The sequence below is a fragment of the Perca flavescens genome, chromosome 11 (assembly GCF_004354835.1).
Source record: "Perca flavescens isolate YP-PL-M2 chromosome 11, PFLA_1.0, whole genome shotgun sequence".
Taxonomy (NCBI): Eukaryota; Metazoa; Chordata; class Actinopteri; order Perciformes; family Percidae; genus Perca; species Perca flavescens.
The window spans coordinates 29,151,836-29,176,993 of record NC_041341.1 but is presented as its reverse complement, the minus strand read 5'-3'; the positions used below and the strand labels follow the sequence as shown (position 1 = coordinate 29,176,993).

At 41.7% G+C, this 25,158-nt stretch overlaps 1 protein-coding gene and 1 long non-coding RNA gene across 2 annotated transcripts in view; one reads left to right on the top strand and one right to left on the bottom strand.

Annotated features, from left to right (window-relative positions):
* Positions 1-36: 36 nt before the first annotated feature.
* Positions 37-4,189, top strand: LOC114564053 (uncharacterized). Its single transcript, XR_003693721.1, has 3 exons — positions 37-466; positions 3,241-3,247; positions 4,170-4,189. It is a non-coding gene; the product is annotated as an uncharacterized LOC114564053 (long non-coding RNA).
* Positions 4,190-17,577: 13,388 nt separating this feature from the next.
* ramp1 (receptor activity modifying protein 1) overlaps positions 17,578-25,158 on the bottom strand; it is a 65,232-nt gene continuing 57,651 nt past the window's right edge. Inside the window, exon 3 of the mRNA XM_028591719.1 lies at positions 17,578-19,388. Within this exon, the coding sequence (XP_028447520.1) occupies positions 19,133-19,388 (256 nt within the window). The 3' untranslated portion in view covers positions 17,578-19,132. The remainder of the gene's footprint in view (positions 19,389-25,158) is intronic.

The following is a 25,158-nucleotide window of genomic DNA, read 5'->3' as shown; positions in this document are numbered from 1 at the left end:
TTCTGGTATGGTATTGGGGGAGGGGTGCATAGCAGAGATAGCGAGAGGGGAGGGACATCCACACCTGATGTTAGGCTTTATCCCAGCAACGTACATCTATTGAGTCGGACTAGCTTGCTAGTGAACTTGAGTAGGTGCTGCTATTCCACTGCCATTGTGGATTTTGGCCATACAATGTGTGTTCATATTGTGTGTGTTAGAGAGAGAAAGAAAGGGCTGTCACTCACTCAGTTAGCCATTGAGGGTGTGGTCTGTGTATGCTTGTGTGTTTTGTTTTGCTTTTCCCTGACAGTTTGAGTAGTATACTGTATGTATCTGAACATCAACTCGCTCCGTTCAGCTTTGTGTTCACAGGTCTGCATGAGGCAAAGTCTATGTGATCTGCCAGTGGTGCATTATTTACTAAGGATGTCAGAAATGTAGTTGTTGAAGATGGAATTTTTTTGTCGGAGGTGTGTGTGTGTGTGTAAAGATTGAAATTATATGCTTGTTGAGCGCTCGTGTGTGAGCGCATGTGTGTGGGAAGTTAAAGTACGACGTGTTGAAATGATGTGACTTGTTGGCATGCTCTGGTTCCCTCTTGCTCTTCTTTTTCTTATTCTGGCCCAGGGTTCAACAGCTCAAATTATTATTGTTTTCTAAATGACAGTAAACAGACGACAGACGACACTGACTTCTGCTAAAATAAAGGACCTGAGAATATGACGAGTAGCAGGTCCATTGGAAGCAAATGTGAATGTGGGCATTCCATGGTTATTTTCCAGCATTGTGTTGGTCCACTCAAACCATGAAGACTAATGTAATTTTATTTTATTATTAATATGAAGCCATCCTGTGACAGGATGTGATGTGATAATGACAGTTAATTGTCATAGTAGTTGCCCCCAGTATATAGTATAGCAACATACAACACTCTGTACTTAATCTTAGCCTTACTGATACTCTGACTTGTCCTATGTCCTTTTAGTTTGGCAGTTAGCAGTGTTTATTTTCCCCTGGATGCTACTGGGAAATGTCTCTGCTTTGGCTAACTCTATCTTTGAGCCAGGGGAGAAGATTAACAATCTGTTCTTCTTCAAATCCTCAACCTTTTCTTTCTCAGATTGTATGTCAATTTTTTTAAAGATATATTAAAGAGAATATAAATAAAACTAATGTGTCTTGTTTTGTTCTGTTTCTTTCTCCAACGTACATTCACAACTGACAGTCAGCATTGCAAGAGAAAACTTTCAGTGAGTTAACTATTTTAGAATTGTGAATAACGATTATTTTCATTACCAATTAATATGGCAATTATATTTTCCATATATATTAGTAGGTCGATAAAATGGTTTACAATGCCTGTGGCATCTCATCCTAAAGCCCAGAGTGACATCTTCAAATTACTTGTTTTGTTTGACCAACAGTCCCTAAAGATGTCCTGCAAGATTATGGAGGATGAAAGACATCTGCTGCATGTCGACATTATGGATTAATTTATTGAATGCAGCAGCAGACTAAAAGAACCTGGCACACTCACTCATCACCATTCTCTCTCTCACTCTCTCTTCTCTTCTCTTAGGGGATACAACAGTAAAACCACACATTTTTAAGGAGGATGTAAACACTAGATGTATTATTCTTTCAGTGGTTGGCTGATTGTTTCTGTTAAAACACGCACGTTTTTGAACTTCTAGCACAGATATTTTAAATTGACTTGTGTTTCCTGTATGGTGTTTTGGGCTACACACTAACAGTCTATTCCGTCTTCCCCCAACTAGAACCAACAGTGAGTTATTACTTATGCAAGGTGTGGGGAACCTACATCCACCATTCTCATGCACAGTAAAACCATGTTTAACTCCATCTGTATTATTAAAATTTTCTTGTTTTTGACAACTGTCGGACAGTTACCCATTTGACTTTGCTGAGGAACACACATACACACATACACAATGCCAACACCTGCCAGTCACCCCCAGCCCATTATTATGCCTAGTTTTGGAGGAAACACAATCATACTGTACACTTGCCCTGTGGCTATACTTACTTGTGACAGCTGACAGCCACAGCCAGGTAATAAGATGGTTGAATGCTATAAATCATATTTCTGCAGTTTTTGGGATTCCTGGGCACCTCGGGGCAGTTCTGTGCCCCGAATGCTAGCGTTGTAAGCTAATCAGCGGTCCACGCTAGCTTGTTTCAAGCTACAAACACATTCGATTAGCATGAAAACATGTCCCAGAGAACAATCGAGTGGGTACACATCTGTTATTAACCCCTAAATTCGTTTTGCGCTGGAATTGTCCTGGAAAGTACATGTTCCCACTGCCATTAACAGCCTTGGGGAGGAGGTGCAAAAGTCTTGTCCCTACAGAGTTCCTGTTTACAGCCTACCTGCTGGCCACATTAAGGAAGAGATTAATGGGTGTAAATGATGGTCATTTGTCACACAAATTGGCTGCAGTCAACACTGCTGTATTGTAACCTGGGAGCTGTGTGATTGGTAAAAGAAGATAATGTTGAAATCTGAATACTATGTGTTATCCGTTTCCGTTAGCTAAAAGGTAACAGCTGCTGTGAAACTGAAAAACTAAAACTAAAAATACATTTTCTTTTGGACTAGAGTTTTCAAAAAACACAAAGAAAACAAAAATCCTAAAGTAGGGGAAATTTCTGAGTTACAAAAGTTGATTAAATCAAATAAAATAGCCCATATTCTCTTGAGCTGCAGATAGAGGCCTTGTAAATTGGTGTAATTACCTAGCCTGACGTGGTCCTACCAAAGCCAGTCTACGGAAAGCCGTTCCACTCCCTATTCAGCCCCATTGTACCGGATTTGGTTGCAGTTCCACCAGAGTTCCACTGGGGGTGATTGCGGTCCAGTGCAAAATGAATGGGACTCTATGGAGATAGACGGCTAAATGTGTATCTTTCGTCTGAGTGTCGTTGAGAAACCTCAGATTTGATTGTAGATTTTGCAAGTTCAACATGTGTTATAGGTCGAAAGTTGAATGAATGAGTACTTACAGTATGTCCTTTTAATTTCTTACAGGTTGAGTCATTGTAGCCCATAACACGCTAGCATTCTGCTAATGAATGCTGATTGGTCAGTGAAGGACTGATTACGATCGGAGATCCAGCTTGACGGCATCCAAAGCAGAGCCATGTATGTCAGAGTGAATATTTCGGCGTGGTCTTTAAAACATTAGCAAACCTCTTTGTAGCATGTGTATTGACAGGGAGAGCCTAACCTGTTAGCTGTGTGGTCGATGCCTCAAGAGAACGAAGGAAGGGACTCCGAGCTTGCCGTAAAGCAGTATCTACGGCCGTATATGTGTATGACGTCATTGACATTTTAAAAGGCTTTTTAGAACAGAAAAGCGACTTTAAAAAAATCTAACACCCAGCAGTGTGTGTTTTCTTTGCTTCCGCTTTCAAATGCAACATTCAAATTACTAGACAAAAAATTATATCATGAGAAAAGTGGGTTTTGAGGGGTATAGCTGTATAGAGTCCCATTCATTCTGCACTGGCCTGTGAGCGCCCCCTATATGGATTTCTGGTGGAACTGCATCCAGTTCAGAAGCCGGAAGTAACGAGGGAGTGGAACTTCTTCCTATATTAGAAATTCTTTGGTCCTACTCAGATTCTAGTCAGAATGTGAGTCTGAAACCGCTCCATTGGGCTGTGATTATGGGGCGTGTTCCAACCGAACCAGGAAAAAAAATGCCTCTGCATTCATTGGATAGACCTCCAACCAATCAGAGCAACGGAACTCAACACTGTGTATCATCGCCATAGCAACCACTCTTTGCACAATGCATTCGTTCTAACTCATTTTTATCTTATGACTCATCTCCTGAGTCATTTCCTTGTAATCTCATGGGGCAAATGAAGAGAAATGTATATTCATGGTATCTTTGTTGTGGTTCATTAACGCTGAAGGTCACAGGATTTCCATTGAAAGGAAGATGTAAACATCAAAACACAAAGAAAAATCATACATGGGTGGATGCATCTATTTGCAAGAGCTAGCCACATAAATACTACAGAGTATGGGAGCACTACTCTTAAAATAATAGATAATAATAATTTTATAAAGCAGATTGTCTCTTAAAATAATACACTATACCTTATTTTTAAATCTAAAGATGATCTAATTTGCCTTTGTTACCATCATCATCAAGTCTGTGTGTGTGTGTGTGTGTGTGTGTGTGTGTGTGTGTGTGTGTGTGTGTCAGTCAGAATAAATCATATCCTTAAGTTTATTGAAGTGCACCTGTTGTGTCCAAATTATCTACCTGTTTTATCCTCTCAAATCAATCACATGCAGTAAATCATGGCAGAGACCCTATCTTGTCTTCATTCTTTTTTGTATGGACAGGGAGCATTGCTTCTGAGGAAATTTAATTTATCCTTTTCCTCCTCCTCTCCTATAATTACATTTTCGTTGGATGTCATTAAAAGATCTAGAGTGCACTTTAATAAATCATATCCTTAAGTAGAACAGCTGTTGTGTCCAAATACTGTTTATCTGCAAATCAATGGCATTCAATCTTTGGGTTCTTGTCTGCAATTATGGAGCTCAAAGATATTATATGTGTGTGTGACAGTAAGTGATGGATTAGTGTGTTCATCTTTGTTCCTAAATTTACTGTAAATGTGTGTGTGTGTGTGTGTGTGTGTGTGTGTGTGTGTGTGTCTTTGTTGTGCTGACCTGGTGGGCGTCCCATGCCAGCTGCTTATTTCTCTCCTGCTTCTCTTCTCCCATCACTCAGCTGTATGCAAACTTCATCTCATCCGCCACACTGGCTGATTTTGTATCCAAGCTGCACCTCATTTCTGCAGCTCTTATCATACCTCTTGCTTCTGGCCAAAAATGTCACTATGGAGCTACCCATGCAACGAGCACACAAGGCAGAAAATGCATAGGAAAAAATGAGGTCCTGGGGAGAAATCTCATGGGTCATACCTCCTCACTGGATTGATGTGTTGAGGTCCTGTAGGTTGATTGCAGGGAGAACTCAGCTGGACATTCCTTGAAAATGTGATACTGATGTCAACTAACCATCAACGTTTTTTCTTCTTTTTGCTGCTGTTCTTTTTCAGACAAACGAGCATGTCCATGTTTTCTGGAGCCAGACACTTACCTTTTTTACTTTCTCCATCATGAGACCTTTTCAGACATTACTGGCGTCATCTGTTAAAGTGATGGTGTTTGGTGTGTGCTGTCTCTCAGATAAAGGGGGCCTTTATATTAATGTTCTTCATGGCTTCATTCAGACCTGAAAGGATCTTTACGGAAAGAGTGGTCGCACCGCTGGATAGCAGTGGTGAATGGTAGGGCTGTGCTCGATTGAAGAAATTCTTAGTCGACTAACTCATTCAATTGTATCGACTTATCGATTAGTTGACGACAGATCTGTAATATGAGTTTCTCTGCAGAGAGTCATGCAAAAGCACCACTTTAATTCTTGTGTTTACCACAGATGTGCTTGTACGTTTCTTGGAAATAAGTCATTCAGCATGAAAAAAAGCATAAAACATGACTAATCGACTAAAGACATCTAAGTTGACTAAGACCAAAACGACCGATTAGTCGACTAATCGTCTAAGAGGGAGCAGCCCTAGTGAATGGATGTACTACTGTAAGCACTGCACAGCATTATGCACATCTAACACATCATACACACCCACAATTATTATGCACACATAGAAGAGCATCATGGGTACCAACCAGCATTGCACACATCCAGCCCTTTAATATACACTGACTTAGCTCATCACATCTGCTGAAAACTACTGTCAACTGTTATGTTTAAACAAATTTGAACAAAAGAGATGGAGTCACTCTTGAATCACGTAAGAGTCGCTCTCCTCGCCTGCTGGGATGCAACTTTTATTTTTTATTGTAAAGAAACTTAAATTTCCCAAAATGAAAAAAATTATCATTAGATCATACAAAAGACAAAAGACAGCAGTTTCGCTCACCAGATGCCAAAGCCATTTGAAAAGCCTCTACAGTATATGCGTCACAATTCTTTGCGTCAGAATACATATGAATGTATGAATCTATAGTTATCAGATCATAAAGATTGATGTGTTTGGCGATTTATGTGTCTACAATAAGTCATTATTATGAAGCCTTAACTGAGAACACATTTCTTTTCTCACAGATAACACAGTCTGCATGGCTTAGTCTGTGTCATGAGCTCTTTTCAGACATTGCTGGCTTTATCTTTTTCTTGAAGGTTTTGTTGTTCTTTAGGGCTTCATTCAGACCTGACAGGATCTTTTTGGAAAGAGTGGTAGCACTGCTGGATAGCAGTGGTGAGTTTGGTAATAATAATGGCATGAATGAAGAGTTCTGTTTTCTCACAGTCTGCATCACTGTTTTTTATCCATATATATTTTTTTGTAATTAAAGCCTTAAATAACGACCATCCTGAGCCTACATAGAAAAGGGAGTGCTGGTCTGGTTCCTATTGTGGAAGGAAGAGTTGCGGAAATCCCAGCAAGTCTGTCCCAACTTGTTTATATCCACGACATTCCACTTCTGGGATTGCTCCGTTGCCATCGGAAATTTCGCTGTCCCTCTTTTCGGCCGGATGTCCTTTACCTTCCGCTTTCTTTGTGTTGTAATTCTAAACTCTGGTGGATTTCTGAGGACTATGGTGAACTGCTCCTCAGATCTCTGCAGGGTAAATCCAGACAGCTAGCTAGACTCTCTGTCCAATCTGAGTTTTCTGTTACACGATTAAAACAACTTTTGAACGTACACATGTTCCACCAAAACAAGTTCCTTCCCGAGGCTATTTTGCAGAGGCACCGTGGCTCCGTCCAGTGCTTAGCGCCGCCCATGACGATTGTGATTGGTTTAAAGAAATGGCAATAAACCAGAGCACGTATTTCTCCCATCCCGGAATGCTGTGTGGACTAGCCAGACCCTCCTTTGCAGCGCTTTGGAGGAAGGTCTGGCAATGTGAGACTAATCCCAACAAACTACACGAAGATACAGGTCATTTATTCCTCGGAAAATCTTCAGATCTTAACCAGAGAACGTAACGGTTGCGGTTTAAAACACGTCGTTAACGCTGTGAAGCGGTCGCAGTTTGGTTATGTTTAGGCACAAAATACTACTGAAGTTTAAGTTACGTTTAGAAAAAGATCATGGTTTGGGTTAAAATCAGTACATCTATTACGTTACTTCACTTCCGGTTAAGCAAGTGACGCACAACGTGACCTATTTTTGTTTGTTGCGTAAAGTTGCAAAAAGAAGTCGTCGTTTAATTTTATTTTTTTTATAGCAGTCTCCCGGATGAAAGCTCTGTGTTTGTCTGATGTCAAATACTGATAGTGTTGAAATAGATATAGTGAAATAGACACCGTAAAAAAAAGAGAATCCAGGAAGTGACTTTTGTTTTTGTCCATGATGTAGTTTGAATGGTGACAGACAAGCAATGAAACCCAAAATAAGATAAAATAAAACCTCTTTTTATGTTGGATCCGGTTGTGTGTGTGTCTGTCCAGATGTGTGAGGGCTGCCCAAGTATGTTCCACAGTGTGTCTCTAACAGATAGCGCCTCTCTGCTTCCTGTGTTCCGCTTCAAAAGCTGCCCACATGCTCGTTCTAGCCGTGGGAGGCATCTCATTGTTCTGGGAGATTAGCTTGGCAGGCTGCAAACAGTGAAACATTTAGTCATGCCAACTTTAACAAAAGCAAAAACAATGAGTGCATTACTGTAATTAAATAAAGCTCCATCTCCACTCTTATTGCTTTGTTGAATTGGACCAAAGTTAATGTCAGATGAACATGCATCTTCGACATTATTATTAACTGTGGCTTCAGAGTCAGAGCCCTTGAGTGCCGGATGCGAGGTCCTGATCATCCACATGCATGAATCACAGAGCAAGTCGCAGAACTCATCTAGTTCAAGTTCAATCGTATGTCACGTTTTCATTTGAATGAAATTAAAATGTTTTGGACTTACCATACATGGGATCAATCACTTAAGAGTTGCGCTCCTCGTCTGCTTGGATGCAACCTTTTTTTTTTTTTTTTTTTTTAAAGAGTATATAACTTTTTTTAGAGAATAAATAGTTTGGTTGACTAATCAGGACCAATCAGGTCCAGCTCTTGAATGACGTCATTCATTCACAAAAGTGGCACTCCCATCACGGACTGTGAATAGGAAAAGGCAGAAAAAATACCACTCAATACATTTTAACAACAATGGATGATCAGTGCATTGTCATTAACACAATATTTTTCTACACTTAATCAAAGAGGACACAGTCCATTCAAAAGTGGATCATCACATTGGTTAAATTACATTGTAGCAGTCCACATTCACATGTACAATGAACAGTTACTGAGGATAAACTAGTAAGGAAAAAACTAGTAAGGAAAAAACATCAAATTAGCACAACATAATGTTGAGATTAAATTCATCATTAAGGCCTTTTGGCGATAGCGTCTGCAAAGTAAATATCCAATATGCCTCGCGTCTTTTTAGTAGCAAGTCATGGTTGCCCCCCCTTTTTGTGTGTGTGAATTTACCTGATGAAGGTCTGAGACCAAAACGTTGTATTATTCTAATAAATTATTGCTTGCGTAATGGTCAGTGTGCAGGATTTTCTCTAAAAAATGTTTTGATTTGCTACTCTTGATCATATCCTATGCACCTGCCCGACAAAAGAGGTGTGCAAAAAAGTTTTCTTACGTTGCACAGAGTATATAACTCAAATTTCCCCAAAAATGAAAAAAAAAAAAAAAAAAAAGCTTCTTTAGGCCGCGATCAGGCGCACTGATCAGACCAGTTGCGTCTTTTTGTTATTCTTCCTAGGCAACCATTGAATCATCATCCTCAGCCAGCCGCTACTTGGCTGTGGAGTTAAATGACGTTGACTGCTTTTTCCACTTTGAGTTGAAGTTTTTTCTCGGGCAAAAAAAGCCGAGAAGCTAAGCAATGCAAAAGCAGATAGGAAATTGCTTCACTCTTATTGAAAACAATTTATGCGCTCTGTCTGATTGGGGCCTTACTCTGCACTGTTCTATGGAATCTGAGAGATAGATATATTCACAAGACATTTGTGTATCTGTTGCTGTCAGCTGCAGCCTACACCAATGACCTCATGAGCAACTTCAGAGGTTTCAAACGTTTGCTTGTTAAATGCTTCCTCCTACTGTACTCATGAACCTAAGTGAGGATCAAAAATAGACTGGTGAAGTCACTGGAGTGGTAGACTGTTCATATATTTTCTGTTGTTTACTAAATGAGCAGTTTACAGAGAATGCAGGAGGACAGGATGATGGATGGACAGAAATAGGCACCCCGGCTTTGTAGTACTGTGATCACTGTTCATTTTTTTTCTTATAGCCTACCTTTACTACGATTTGGAACTCAACTTTATAGTTAGATTAGCAAAACTGGATTTTGAGAATATTTCTTGAAAACATCTACAAAGCAGATGCTTTAATAGCTAGCACTTTCTTTCGTCTTTGCCTTTGCTCTTGCATTGCTGCATTTATTTGCACTATTCGTTGCCTACCAACTGTTTTCTCCCTGTGTCTTGAGACAGGCCACAGTTTAGACTTCTGAGTGCAGAGCGTGAGACTGATCTGATTTAACTGCTTAATGCGACTGACAAGATAGATTGGTGCTGCGTGATCAACAGACACACCCATGCACCATAGAATATGTGCTTGGTAATTTGTTTTTTCCATGTTGTTCTCCACATCGACCATGCCGACATGGAAAAGATAGGAGGGTGGAGCAAATCGTAACGTATTTGAAACCACAATTTCAGAGATTTGTATTCATTTATTATTCAACCACCAGAAAACTCAGACCAGAAAATCTACTTTTTTGGGCAGTTCTTGTTGGGATCCCATCTCCCAGACAGCATGTTGGCAGATTGAAATGTTGTTTGAGGTTCCGCTGGGAAATTGCCAAAAAAAGACTCAAATACACCAGAGGCACTTGGGAACAGGAGGAATTGAATTCTGACACATACACAGAGCACTGAAAATAAAAATATATTAACAGAGGACATCTGTGAATGACATTATGGCTTTAGTTATTAACCTGTGGGGAAATCAGGAGGAAGCGAATGCGAGCACATTCTGATGTCACTCATGCGTCTTATTTCTTCACATTTTCCGTCGGCTTTTTAAAAAATCTCCAGCATATATCCATTTCAGACTTCACAGGTGGTGACAGGATGAACCGTGGCTGCAGGATACTTTCAAATGAAACGGTATTCTCAATTAAGCGCAGTAATGTTTAATCTTAATGTCATCATGGAGGAACTTCTTTTATACAATTGGCTCACAATGGTGGTCCTAGATCGCACTGTGAGACACGTTCAGCCACGGCCAGTTTCGTGCTTTACTGACAAAAACAAAATCCTGCTGCAAAGTTGTGTCAAAAAAACAAAATTCAAACAATGTGACTGCTGCAACGACCCAGATCTATCAAACCAACCAATCAGAATGTGTAAAGAAATGCATTGCAATACATTGGCGCATTATTTTGTTTGCAACATAAATTTCCACGATCAACGTTGTTGCACCATATAAAGGCTCCTTTACAAACACGCATGTGTGCAGCCCTGTGAAACCAGTTTATGTCCATATTAAATTATTTATTAGTAAAATAAGATGAAAATCATGCAATATGATTGAAAGCACCAGAACACCCCCTACTACCTAACCTAACCACATAGGTTGTAATTCCTACCCTCTAATACGACCCACAGGAGCATTTCCTTAATTAGCGCCCCTACTACTAATCAACCCGTCCTCATACCGAAACGTATCAGCCTCAGTTTTAAACACGTGGGTAACACTTTACAATAAGGTACACAAAAAAATAGGTAGTTCATGATTAGTTACTGTTTTTGAAAGGGTAGTTACCCTTTTTCAGAAGGGTAGTTACCCTTTTTCAAAAGGGTAACTAACCATTCATTACCCCTCTGAAAAAGGGTAACTAGGGTAACTACCCTTCTGAAAAAGGCCAACTACCCTTTTCAAAAAGGGTAACTACCCTTCTGAAATAGGGTAACTACCATTTTCAAAAAAGTTTTCAAAAACAGTAACTAATCATTAACTACCTATTTTTTTGTGTTCCTTATTGTAAAGTGTTACCAACACGTGGCTAAGTATGTGAAATCCTCACAGTTTGGTAAGGTTAAGACAACAAAACTACTTGGTTAGATTTGGGAAAAGACCATGATTTATATTTGTGATGTAACTTTTAGTTTATTTAGTTCATTTTGAACATGTTAAAAATAAAAAAAACAGTTATGTTTGTGAGTATGTCACGTATTAGTCTCGCTTTGCCAGATCATCCACACGCTGCGGAGCGGAGGAAGGTCTGGCTAGTCCACACAGCATTACGCGATGGGAGAAGAACGTGCTCTGGTTTATTTTCATTTCTTTAAACCAATCACAATCGCCTTGGGCGGCGCTAAGCTCCGCACGGAGCAGCTGCAGAATAGTTGTGCGAGAGAAAACTCAGATTGGACAGATAGTCTAGCTAGCTGTTTCAATTTACAATTTACCCTGCAGAGATCTGAGTCCATAGTATATATATATATATATATATATAGTCCATAAAACCATAAAATTCCAACACAAAGAAAGCGGAAGGAAACGGATATAGGCGAAAATACGTGCATCCGACGGAATTTCCTGCAGCACCGGAGCAATCCAGGAAGTGGAACGTCAAGGAAATAGACTGGTGACGTAGTTGCGTTTGTGAGGTAACATTATTACATTGTAACTTATGCACATAAGTTAAAATAAGTCAAGGCTGACTTTTGGTTTCACATGGGACACAAAGAGCGGTCTCCTGGGTTTGTCTGACCCATCCTTTCTCCTCCTGCTAAATGGGCCGTGTCAGGTATTATTTCAGACGGTAAAAATGGCATATAATATTAACCACAAGATTTGAAGCAGGAATAACTTTTAATGATGTTTTAAAAAGCAGACAACATTTTAACTATAAAAGGAGAGAGACAGAGAAAGAGAGAGAGAGGGAAGGTTCCTCACATCTTTCTTGCCCCTTCTTTTTCTTCGGGTCACTTTCATGTCATGAAAGTTATATACTTCTCCAAAGAGGAGCTTCCGTTTACTCTGTCTTTCCTGATATAAACATACCTGCTCTTGATGATTTGCAGCTGTGACATACTGTACAAAAGCAACAGAGTGACTCTGAGAGGGGGGAAACACACAAGGCGGGAGGTTAGTGATCTGTGTATCATTCTTCAAGATGCATTTAATCCAGATAAAACTTAATAAAGCCGAATAAAGCCCTCGGTGTGTGTTTTCAGTGCAGTATCTGGTACATAGCCGAGCTTCTGTCTGCAGTTCAGTCCCTCTACTTAGAAGCAAGTAAAAGAAAATGTGCGTGAGTGTGGGTGTCCTCGTTACTATCAGATGGTGCCATTGTATCTTCCAAGCCACAGTAAACGCTTTCACCAGGTCACTCTCGCGCTCTGAGGCAGAGGAACACAGATCCCCTTGGCTGCAGAGGCGACGGAGAGAAAACTAGCCTGTACTGACAGCAGGAATCAGAAACCAAATCATTCAAATTGCCTAAGAAAAAGCATCGCCGAAACATATATGATCTCATCTTTGTAATGTAGCTAACATGGTCTATAATGTGTAAACTAAATATTTGGAAGCATTTATATGTGAAATAAACTAAAACGATGCCAGTTCCTCCCTTATACTGAACAGGTGAGAAAAATCCAGCGCTCTTGTGACATGTTCTTTTCCGTGTGCATACTGAGGGTTTGGGACTAAAATGTAAATTAAATAATCAACATTTCATTTTACATTTCAGTGTTATGTACTTTTAATGTTGAAATTACAATAATACATTTGACTTCATTAATTTGTCTTCCTCTTGCTCCATCCCACATGCACCACCCTGTAGCAGAATCACTCTGTTGCAAGCCAGTTAATTATTATTATTATTATTATTATTATATTAAATTATGCTGCCAGTGGCAAAGGGTTTTAAGATTTGGTCTATGTGCAAGTGATGGTTGGCTACATTCCCTTTTCCAATTTTTATACCTCTTATAAATGTTTGCATGTTTTACGCTGGAGAGTAAATAGGGTGATTAAGAAAATATTTTAGTTTTCAGCTTAAAGGCTGCAATTAGCCGAGCAATAAAGAAATAAAGGGAACAATTATATATAATGCTAAGAAGTAGAGATAAAGTGTCAGTGTGAGTGACCTAGATACATCAGACAGAGTTGACAAGTTCTGTGTGTCGACTCTGGAGATTCTGCACACTTTGAGAAACTTTGAGACCTAATCCTGTGATGAGAGAGATCTCTTTCAAGCATTGTTTGAATGCAAATGAATACCAGTAGCAGCAGATAACTAATTTCAACTGGGAAAGGTACATTTTTACCCACTATAGTTTTTCTGCAGCACACACGATAAACTTCAGAAAAGAAACGGCAGTTAATGGTGTGTGCAGTTATTAACAGCCTTTTCCTGATAAGGATTACCATACATCACCTTTTCAGGAGAGCTTAGAAATATGAATGTGCTGAAGAAGTTGCTGTAAAAAACCGTAAAGTATAATCGGATGATGGTTATGTGCTGTATACAATGAATAAAAAAAACGAATTACTTTTTGCATATTCCTATTTAACCTGCACTGTTGGTTTCAGTGTTTCTTACTTATATGTATAATATATCACTTCTAATAATGAAGGCTCCGTAGCTTTACAGACAAAAATTCAGCAGGAGTCAGGAATATCACTTGTTTGACTGTTGTACCACACTGAAATAACCATGTCATATTAAGACCAATCAATCAATCAATCAATGGACGCAGAGGTGGCCTCGCTTGTCCGCACACAGGCTAGCAAAGTCAGCAGGAGACTGGTGAGTTGATTTTCCTATCCTGATGAGCGATTTGTAGTCTTGAGATGTTCTCAGAGATGGTCTTGCTAGCTTAAGCTCATCTTCTTCCTCAGCGTTTACTCTTCAGCGGCCAGCTGGATAGCTAGCCCAGGCTAGCAGAGAGGGCAGGAGGTTAGCAGAGTCGGCAGGAGACGGGCAAGTTGATTTCCGATCCTGATGAGTGACTCGTAGCCAGATTGAGGGCCACGTGCCATCACACCACAACGTCAACCCCATAAAACACAACTAATATTGGTAAAATAAACAATTCAGCATACATTTGGTGGAGCTGACATTGAGGCGACTGAAGAGGGCTGCACCTTCTAGTACAAGATTTAATTTATCTGAATAGCCAAGCAAGCAAAAATACTTTGAGGCAAATATTTTGGACTTTTTACATCTTTGAGCCTGATCTCTCTGACCTCAACCCACTCACTGTCCTTGGTTATTATACAATAATTAACAGTTTGGTGCATCATTGCTTCTGTCACAATATCTGCTGCCCTTGCAGTCATGTGAGGCTTCAGCATCTGAATGTCCTCAGGTTGCCTTTCTCCCTCATATAATTCCCCAGGGAGAGTCCAATCTTTAATAAAAGGAGTTAGCGTAGGTTGAAAAGGTTATGGCTGACAGCAAACTCATTTTGTTTTAATGTAGCATTTTTTTGTAGCATGGTTTTTTAGCATCATATGTTCTACTTGTTGTTAACCTATCATTTGTGCTAATGAAAAAATGTCACGGCCAAAAAATGTCAGCACCCAAAGCCTTGAAGTGATCTATGTACCATAGGACTTTGAATTGATTTGGAATTTGTTACTTTTGTAAGTATGGTCACCTGTCCAATGTATACTTTATTTATCCTGCAAGGGGAAATTACAATGTTTGTAATGTCCAAAAGAATATTTTGAATTATTTCAATGTTTACCGTGTGTCACGGACGATGATTACTTCACTGGCAGGTTAATCAGACAAGGCTAACTGAAACAGAGGATGTTAAAACATGCTAGAAAGAGCACCGACTTAGGCAAACACGTGGAGCCACCATTTATTGGAAGCTGTAAGCAGACTGCATGATTTGGTACACAGTAGCCTAATGATAGAATTGTAAATGCATTGATTAGTAATATGGACAGTGTGATCTTGTTTTCTTTCAGTCCTTGAAGCATGCCCCAGGGCCCGGCTTCGAATGTCAGGAAAAGACACTTATTGACTGACCTGCCCTCTTTTCACAATGTTCTGTTGTAGACTATCCTGCCTAAGTTTGTGGACTTTATGAACCACATATATTAGGAAATGTTCTCCCATTGAAGCTCAGAACTGATAGCTACCTAATTAGCTTGCAAGCAACTTAAGCTTTGTCAACAAAATACATAAGCTAGCATGTTAGCTAACATTAACAACTGCCTCCATTAATTGACCGTAAAACTATTCTAGGTGCTTAGCAAATATCATGTTAGCAGTAATTTTATCTCCGTGACCTAAGTCAATCGAATGTCCATTTATATTCTGTTTACAGTTATATTATTCTATCATCAGAGCTGTCAACTCTCAGGCATCGACCGTAGACTCACGCCACTGACACTTTTTGAACGCTCTCATGCCACAGACTCGAGTAAAAGTTATCTGAATAACAGATTGACATATCAATGCTCTTTCTACCTCTGTATTCGATGGTGGCCATGGTGAGCCTAGAGGGAAAAGGCTGCACACAGCATTTTCTTTTATTATTATTTAATAGTGCAAGGACTAACAATTTGACAAATAATGCATGTTTTTCAGAGTAAAACTGTCATGGCCCAAACACAGTGCATTAACTGCTCTTGACAAGATACACTCATTAAATTTCCATGAGGAAAGGCTGTGTAGGGTTACATGGTACTTTCCTTAAAGTTAAATGTAGCCTACAAATCGGCTGGTTAATGAGAGTCCTCCTAACCCTTGCTAGACCAATGCTACGACAGAGCTGCAGAATTAGACTAAAGGCCCTGACACACCAACCCGATTATCGCCCGACAGACTCTGGCGAGGTCAGTGACTCGAGTCTGTTCGGTATGTTCCGTGCCGTTGTCAGTCGGAGGAGCCGTCGGCCTTCATTTGGGCCGATTTGACATGTTGAATCGGAAGGCGGGCAGTCGGACTCAATGGCCAATCTGATTGGTGGAGCGCTAACCCGGAAATGACGAACGGGATGAGCCTGACTAACGCCTCTCAAAATCTGACGAAAATCTTTAAAATGACTTTTGTCGATCTGAAGACTGATTCAGCAACTGTATGGCCTATTTCTCGCTTAAAATGTTTTCAGAAACACATTTTAGATTGTTTTCCAAACGAGCCGCCATTATGCTCGGTTGTAAAATCCGGGAGCAGCCAGACCCACATGACGCGTTCATCCAATCAGCTGCCGGTTTTCATTTTTTGGGCGACAATACAGATTTTGCCGTCGGGTTGGTGTGTCAGAGCCTTAACATGAAACCACAAACCTTCACTTAACTGGTAGATTCCCAAAACAATAGAAAATTATTAGGGCAGCTTACAACAGGCCTTGCATAACCACACACCTTGAATATTTTATTATTAGGCCTGGGCACTGAAAGGACTCATTGTCCGCTATATAAAAAAAGGACTGGGCTGAGACAGCTAGAGTGAAATGTTCAACGCCATCAGAATTCACATTTACCCTAATGAACTTGTGACTTGATTTCAAACTTGGTCTGAATGACTTGACACATGAATGAGGTGACATGTGTCTTAGATGTGTCTCAAATGACTTGAGACTTTACTTGGCACTTGAATTAGACTTGTCTGGTAAATGTCTGTCTTGTCTGTTAATGACATGGGACTTGACTTGGAATTATCTTGAAAGAGTTTACACTTCTAGTAGTTGTCTCAAATGTCTTGAGACTTGACTTGGAATTGCCCCAAAAGACTTTTAGAGGACAAGTTAATCCTTTTCATCGCATAATAAGCAATTAAGAACAAGCTGTGTGCTCTAATGGACTTCTGAGCTCATTTTGCCATTGGTTTGTGATTCACGCTGACCTGTCCTCTGAGAGCACCAATACAAAGTCAAAATTCAGTGCAATATAAAAAGCTGTATGACTACTGCACCTTCATTTAATCTTTCTCTGCCCAGGCAACACTGCTATTACCCAATGCTTATATGTGGAGAGAGGAGAGTGAAAATATTTAATTACATATGTTGTTTATATATCATTTTTAGATTTTTTTTTAATTATTATTTTGAATTGAAATAGTTAAGTATCTAAATTGTATTGTGTATAAAAGCCCAACCAGGGACTGGAGTTGAAAATTAGCATCTGCTATAAACTTTTTATGAAGCACTTCAGTGACAAGCTTTGTTTTGACAATATGTCTGTTTGCATTGTCCCTGTCAAATAAATAAATAAATGATAATTCCTGCAGGTCACAAATCTGTGTGACATAAAAGCAGGAGGCCTTTGTTTTCTTTACACTTTACTAAACATAGTTTTTCCTTTCTCATATTTTTCACACTTTGGCAATTGACACGGGAGCTTGAACTCATTATGACTCAATGTTGTGCAGTACTAAGCCATGCATACATTATGGCAGGATTCTTGATTCAGCCTTTTGTACCATCCCTCTCAACTCATGAGAAATCAAAGTGCCAATCCCCAGCATATCAGACACATTAATTAGACGTTTTATTCAACTTGTCTTCATGATTATAGATTTTAAAATTCAGTCATTAGAAGTCACTCCAACAGAAAATTAGACATTTCATAGCAAACGTTGCCCTCTGTTTTCCAAGAGCTTTTGGCACAAAGTACAGAGTACATGTTCAGGAAGTGTGGGTGTGCTTTTAAGTGTGTTTTTCTGACAGGCGGGCTACAGGTCAATGAATCTATAAAGGAAAGAGAGCATTCAAAAATATCAATGAGGAAACAGTTCACACAGCACACTCTACTGCATTTGGAGATCATAAATCAATATAAACCTATGATACACAAACTGTGCTTTAGGCAGTATTCAGCAGAGATGTGTGTTGGCTAATCCATTGCTTTATGTTCTCTTTGTAGTTAGATTTGTAATTTTTCCACAGTGATTTTCTACTCTTCTCTTTTTCATTCTTGCAACATTTTCACATAAGTGCCTAAATTGGATGCAATCAATATGGTTATTGTCAGGATTGGATATTTCTATATGGTAACCAACATGGGTAGCAAAAGTGTTTGAAGGAGCAAAATCAGACAGAATGGGAGATTTTTTGGTTGATTAACTGTCTGACGTCTCCAAACGACTGCCTGTGCATGCTGGCCTTTAAAGTCTTTACTCTCAGCCACTTCCACCTTTGTGTCCGCTGGCATTTCTTCATTTTTGTTTCCTTGGTGATGGAGGATGCAAGCTGCAGAACACAATATCATCACAGCCCGTCCAAATTGAGGCCTCAACCCCTGCCTGCTGTATCTCACCTGTACTGCATATCTGTATGTGACACCATTAGCTGCTGCATTTCTCCAGCTGTTCAGTTCGCATTATGCTATAGAAACATGTCTTTGTTTCCCATTCAGAGGAGAAAATGAGCTGGAGGTATGCCAAGAAATTGAGGCAGGGGTGTCTGATATGAGCAGAGGAAAGTAAATGAAAACTAAAAGCATACATATTCTACTCCCACTAAGCCATATGCATCATTCAGAGTATATACAGTAGTTCAACTATAATGCACATCTGTTAAAATCACATATCTTTGCATGGACACGCAAAATTTGCATCTGAGATAAACAATTTCCTGTACTGTTTGTTGTCTTGATTGTGTTACAAAGACATTCTGACAATCCACTGACAGATACATATTGTCATATTGTACATACTGTGTATATTTACAGTATATGTATATACTCATAAAATCTGAAATACCTGGGTTTCCTAACAGATGTCGGAGTAATTTTTTTCTTTTGTAACCTAGTGATAATGTAAAGCAGATCTCCTGGAAAGGTTCAGCACTGCGTTTCATTCCCTTGTTTCTTCAGGTAATAGTGGTTTCATGGTATCACTTCCTGTATGACTTGTAACACACATCCAAAGTTTTTTTTAAAGCAGTTTCTGTGATTTTGATTATATTTACAATATTTTTCTCTCAGTCACTATCCTGGTCCACATCAAATTCAGCTGATTCCCTATTCAGATTCAGCTGATTCCGCTTCTCTTTGCTCTGTAAGCCAAAAACATTATTCCCCTCACTACACAATCCCCTCGCTGCGTTTGCTCCTCCACACCACCAGGGCCGTCATAAGGAGGGTGACCAGGACTGGTATTGCAATAAATGGACCCAGGATGCGATTTGGTGGGTCCTTGAGAAGCCGTCCAGACAACGAGCAATCGTGGAAGTACTCCTTGTGGACTCGGATGAAGAACTCATCCACCAGCCTGTTGGGCCAGAAGCAATTCATCCTTAACGCCCACAGGTACGTGCAGTTTGTCAGCTTGCCGTAGAGTCTGCATGTTGGTGACACAAAAAAAGAGAATAAACAATTACACAATGAAGATCAACTGAACGTTGCCCACTACCCTAAGTTAATATTGTCATGCCTGTCCAACTCTTTGTTTCTCACACAATGTGAAAGTAATCTACAACTCAGAATTCTTGGTCATTTTTTAAACAATGTTGCTTCATTTCAGCTTCTCATTTATTTCTGAAATGACAACTGTCACTGGCGCGTTATTTTGGAACCCACGCAACTTCTAGGCAAGGCCCGGCCTTCAATAGCATTCACACGCTACTATTGGCTGGGTGTCCATGCTTATGCAAGGTAACGGAACCCGATTTGTTCAGGTCCTATCCCCTGACCAGTCGGCTATCCTAACCTTAACTACTCAAGGTGAATGCCCAACCCCAAACCATCGGGCTGCTTTGTAGGGCGGGCCTTGCCTAGATTTTTTGATATAGCACTATATATATATATATATATATATATATATATATATATATAAATTTAGCACAAAAAGTAAGGACATTTCTCTGTAGTAACAATGCTTTTTGGCAATAAATCTTATACCGTTGGAAAGCCTGTTTAGTTCCCTTTCAAATGGTGCCCCATTTGTACGGAACATGCATTTGTGGGATGAGCAGCAGTGCGGAGTGTGTGGGTTGCGCCCATGAAAAATTTGCCAAATATTCTCTGCCAATGCAGAACAGCTTATTCTGCCATTGACTTGATGGTGTTTGGTGGACTGGACGATTGAAGTTTGAAGAAACAAGACATATTGGCAATTTAACAATTTAGTCATTTCACAAACGGGAGCCTCAGTAGCGTGTGGAAGAACCATACACAGCCACAACAGCCTGGCACCTCCTCCTCATGCTGGTCACCAGCCTGGTCACACACTACTGTGGGATGGCATCCCATTCTTCAACCAGTATTTGTCGCAAGTCAGCCAACGTGGTTGTGTTGGTCACTCTGGCACAAACAGCACGCCCAAGCTGATCCCACAAGTGTTCAATGGGGTTGAGGTCAGGACTGCTGGCAGGCCATTCCATCCTCTCCACTCCCACATTCTGGAGGTAGTCTCTGATAAACCCCGCCCTGTGGGGGCAAGCGTTGTCATCTTGGAGGATAGTGTTCAGTCCCAGACTGTGGAGATATGGGATTGCCACTGGTTGCAGAATCTCATCTCTATATCTCTCTGCATTTAGATTGCCTCCAATGATGACAAGCCTCGTTTTTCCAGTGAGGGAGATGCCGCCCCACACCATCACACTGCCTCCACCAAAAGGTGTTAACTCTATCGGTGCAGCAATCAGCATAGTGTTCTCTGCGTCTTCTCCACACTTCGACCCTACAATTCAACTCAAATCCAAATCCAATCATCCATTCATCCAATCCACCAAACACCAAACGAGTCAATGGCAGAATAAGCTGTTTGGCATTGGCAAAGAAGATTTGGCAAATTTTTCATGGGCGCAACCCACATACTCAGCGCTGCTGCTCAGCCCACAAATGCATGTTCCTTACAAATGGGGCACCATTTGAAAGGGAACTAAACAGGCTTTCCATTGGTATAAGATTTATTGCCAAAAAACATTTTTACCACAGAGAAATAATCTACCAAACATAAATTTCCTTTTGTGCTAAGTTTATATATATATATATATATATATATATATATATATATATATATATATATATATATATATATATGACTGAGCATAGAGAGGAAACTTACTGCAGAAATTAAGGTCATCACACATCCTTTAGTACATAAGGTTCAGGCAACAGGTCACACTTACAGATTATCGAGTTAAGTCCATTAATGTCAATGCTTGGCTGCCCCCCCGCTCCCACTCCCTTACTGTTTTCTAGTAAATAAAGGCCTTTTATCAGAAAATACCCAGATTGTTGTGAAGGGCAAACAGGTTTAAGATGATTTTAATGTGTACCAACATGTTCGAGGAAATCAATGTTCACTGTCCTTTAGTTAATAGTGAGGTCCTTTTACGTTGAGTACAACTCTTAAAAAGCCTCTTCCAGTAGGAATGTGGCTGTTGTCAATACGGTGCTTATCATTTAAAATGTTTGTGTCACAAAATGGCAAGTGATGGTCATGTAGCTTAATTTGTGGTAATATCCGTTGTCATTCTGATCAAATTCACCTCAATCAGAATGTCATTTAGCTGCTCAACCAGCTTTGTGCGTTTCTCTGTTGGGTCACACAGTACGTCCTGTGCTGCCACTGAACCATATGTACCACTGACGTTAATAAGCTGCAGGTCCAACTCAGTGAAACCCCCTCCTTCAATGGAACAAAATGGCCCTATGTCTATGTCAGTTTTTGTTTGGCCGGCTGAGGGATTTTTCTTGAGGTACTCACAAAGGCAGTGATGCTCGGCTACTGCAGCAGTAGCCCAAGTGACTTAAAAACTTTATCCACATGACGCTGCAGGTCGGAATTCCCGGTCCTCTTGCTGTCATATTTCATGACAACTTCACAACCCCTACATTGAACATAACCAACAGGTTCATCACTATCGGCAGCACGGTGGCTCAGTGTTTAGCACTTCTGCCTCACAGCAAGAAGGTTCTGCGTTGGAACCCAGATTGTCCCAGATCTTTCTGTGTGGAGTTTGCATGTTCTCCCCGTGCTTGCGTGGGTTTCCTCCGGGTGCTCCGGTTTCTTCCCACCATAAAGACATGCAAGCAACTAGGACTACAGTTGAAAATTAGCCAACTGGCTAACATTGGCGCATTTACAGAAATGTTGATTAATGTGCATTGTCCTAATCAAATAAATAAATCTAAATCGGCCTTGACAACTATGTAGAAATACTTCTACACAGTAGACTTTCCTTCATTTTCGGTGCTTTTAAAATCTCCTGAGGCCAACTTCTTTTTAACGTCTTCCATCGTGCGCTGAGCGCTCAATGCGCTGCGGCTAGAGTGCGGATCGGGCCGCATTTTTCTGCCCGCGTCCGACAGAGCAGTAACCGCGTCCGGCCAGAGCCTGACAGGCATTAAGATATTTATGTCCGAGCCCGACCCGAGCCTGACTCAAATTTTTTTCTCATACTAATGACACATTGTGTGGAAATCCCGCTTTTATTAAGCAACTGTAGGAAGGCATTCTGAAATGTCAACAGATGAGCGCATCAGCGCACACGGGGCAACAAGTGCACCTTAATAAGCTGTTTAATTTAAAATGTTCAATGCCTTATCGCGCTGATGTGACCGAGCCCGACCCGAACCCGAACATCATTTCTAAATATCTGTCCAAACCTGGCCCGGCCTGTCGGGTTTTCCGCAATCCGCACACAGGAAGACAGATGTCATTACACATTAACATTACACATAGTCAACTGACCCAGTGTTAATAAGAAAGAATATCAATTAGAGCAAAACATAATGCAATGCCATCCATCCATCCATCCATCTTCGTCTGCTTATCCGGTGTCGGGTCGCGGGGGGAGCAGCTCCAGCAGGGAACCCCAAACTTCCCTTTCCCGAGCAACATTAACCAGCTCCGACTGGGGGATCCCGAGGCGTTCCCAGGCCAGGTTGGAGATATAATCCCTCCACCTAGTCCTGGGTCTTCCCCGAGGCCTCCTCCCAGCTGGACGTGCCTGGAACACCTCCCTAGGGAGGCGCCCAGGGGGCATCCTTACCAGATGCCCGAACCACCTCAACTGGCTCCTTTCGACGCAAAGGAGCAGCGGCTCTACTCCGAGCTCCTCACGGATGACTGAGCTTCTCACCCTATCTCTAAGGGAGACGCCAGCCACCCTCCTGAGGAAACCCATTTCGGCCGCTTGTACCCTGGATCTCGTTCTTTCGGTCATGACCCAGCCTTCATGACCATAGGTGAGGGTAGGAACGAAAACTGACCGGTAGATCGAGAGCTTTGCCTTCTGGCTCAGCTCTCTTTTCGTCACAACGGTGCGATAGATTGAATGCAATACCGCACCTGCTGCGCCGATTCTCCGACCAATCTCCCGCTCCATTGTCCCCTCACTCGCGAACAAAACCCCAAGGTACTTGAACTCCTTCACTTGGGGTAAGGACTCATTCCCTACCTGGAGAAGGCATTCCATCGGTTTCCTGCTGAGAACCATGGCCTCCGATTTAGAGGTGCTGATCCTCATCCCAACCGCTTCACACTCGGTTGCGAACCGATCCAGTGAGTGCTGAAGGTCGCAGGCCGATGATGCCATCAGGACCACATCATCTGCAAAGAGCAGCGATGAGATCCCCAGCCCACCAAACTGCAACCCCTCCCCACCCCGACTACGCCTCGATATCCTGTCCATAAATATTACAAACAGGATTGGTGACAAAGCGCAGCCCTGGCGGAGGCCAACCCTCACCTGAAACGAGTCCGACTTACTACGAGAACCCGGACACAGCTCTCACTTTGGTCATACAGAGATTGGATGGCCCTGAGTAGAGACCCCCTCACCCCATACTCCCGCAGCACCTCCCACAGTATCTCCCGGGGACCCGGTCATACGCCTTCTCCAAATCCACAAAACACATGTAGACCGGTTGGGCATACTCCCAGGCTCCCTCCAGGATCCTTGCGAGAGTGAAGAGCTGGTCCGTTGTTCCACGACCAGGACGGAATCCGCACTGTTCCTCCTCAACCCGAGGTTCGACTATCGGCCGAACCCTCCTTTCCAGCACCTTGGATTAGACTTTACCAGGGAGGCTGAGAAGTGTGATACCCTATAATTGGCACACACCCTCTGGTCCCCCTTTTTAAAGGGGAACCACCACCCCAGTCTGCCACTCCTTTGGCACCGTCCCAGACTTCCACGCAATGTTGAAGAGGCGTGTCAACCAGGACAGCCCCTCCACACCCAGAGCCTTGAGCATTTCTGGACGGATCTCATCAATCCCCGGGCTTTGCCACTGTGTAGTTGTTTGACTACATCAGTGACTTCCGCCTGGGAAATCGGCGACAATCCCCGTTATCCTCCAGCTCTGCCTCTAACATAGAGGGCGTATTAGTCGGATTCAGGAGTTCCTCAAAGTGCTCCTTCCACCGTCCTATTACCTCCTCAGTTGAGGTCAACAGTGTCCCATCCTTACTGTACACAGCTTGGATGGTTCCCCGCCCCCTCCTGAGGTGGCGAACAGTTTTCCAGAAGCACTTTGGTGCCGACCGAAAGTCCTTCTCCATGTCTTCTCCAAACTTCTCCCACACCTGCTGCTTTGCCTCTTTCACGGCAGAGGCTGCAGCCCTTCGGGCCCTTCGGTACCCTGCAACTGCCTCTGGAGTCCTCCGGGATAACATATCCCGGAAAGACTCCTTCTTCAGTCGGACGGCTTCCCTGACCACCGGTGTCCACCACGGTGTTCGTGGGTTACCGCCCCTTGAGGCACCTAAGACCCTAAGACCACAGCTCCTCGCCGCAGCTTCAGCAATGGAAACTTTGAACATTGTCCACTCGGGTTCAATGCCCCCAGCCTCCACAGGGATGCACGAAAAGCTCCGCCGGCATAACGGCTTAACATGTTTGTTTACTATTCTAACAGCTTTTGATGATGCATCCCAACAGAAAGTCTTTCTTTGTGAAAGTTTAGATATAAACAGCTCATGGCTGGTTGGCATGGGACCAGAGCTGCAGAGCACTGGGGTTGCTTCGGGTGGCACTCTGTCTGGGTGTGTACTTCCTTTCTCTGTTTCCTTCTTTGAAGTTTTACAAATCAGTCGTGGAGGAAAGAAATGCTGGTCTAATGAGCACTAAGGGTCTCCGGAGATGTTTATGAGTCAC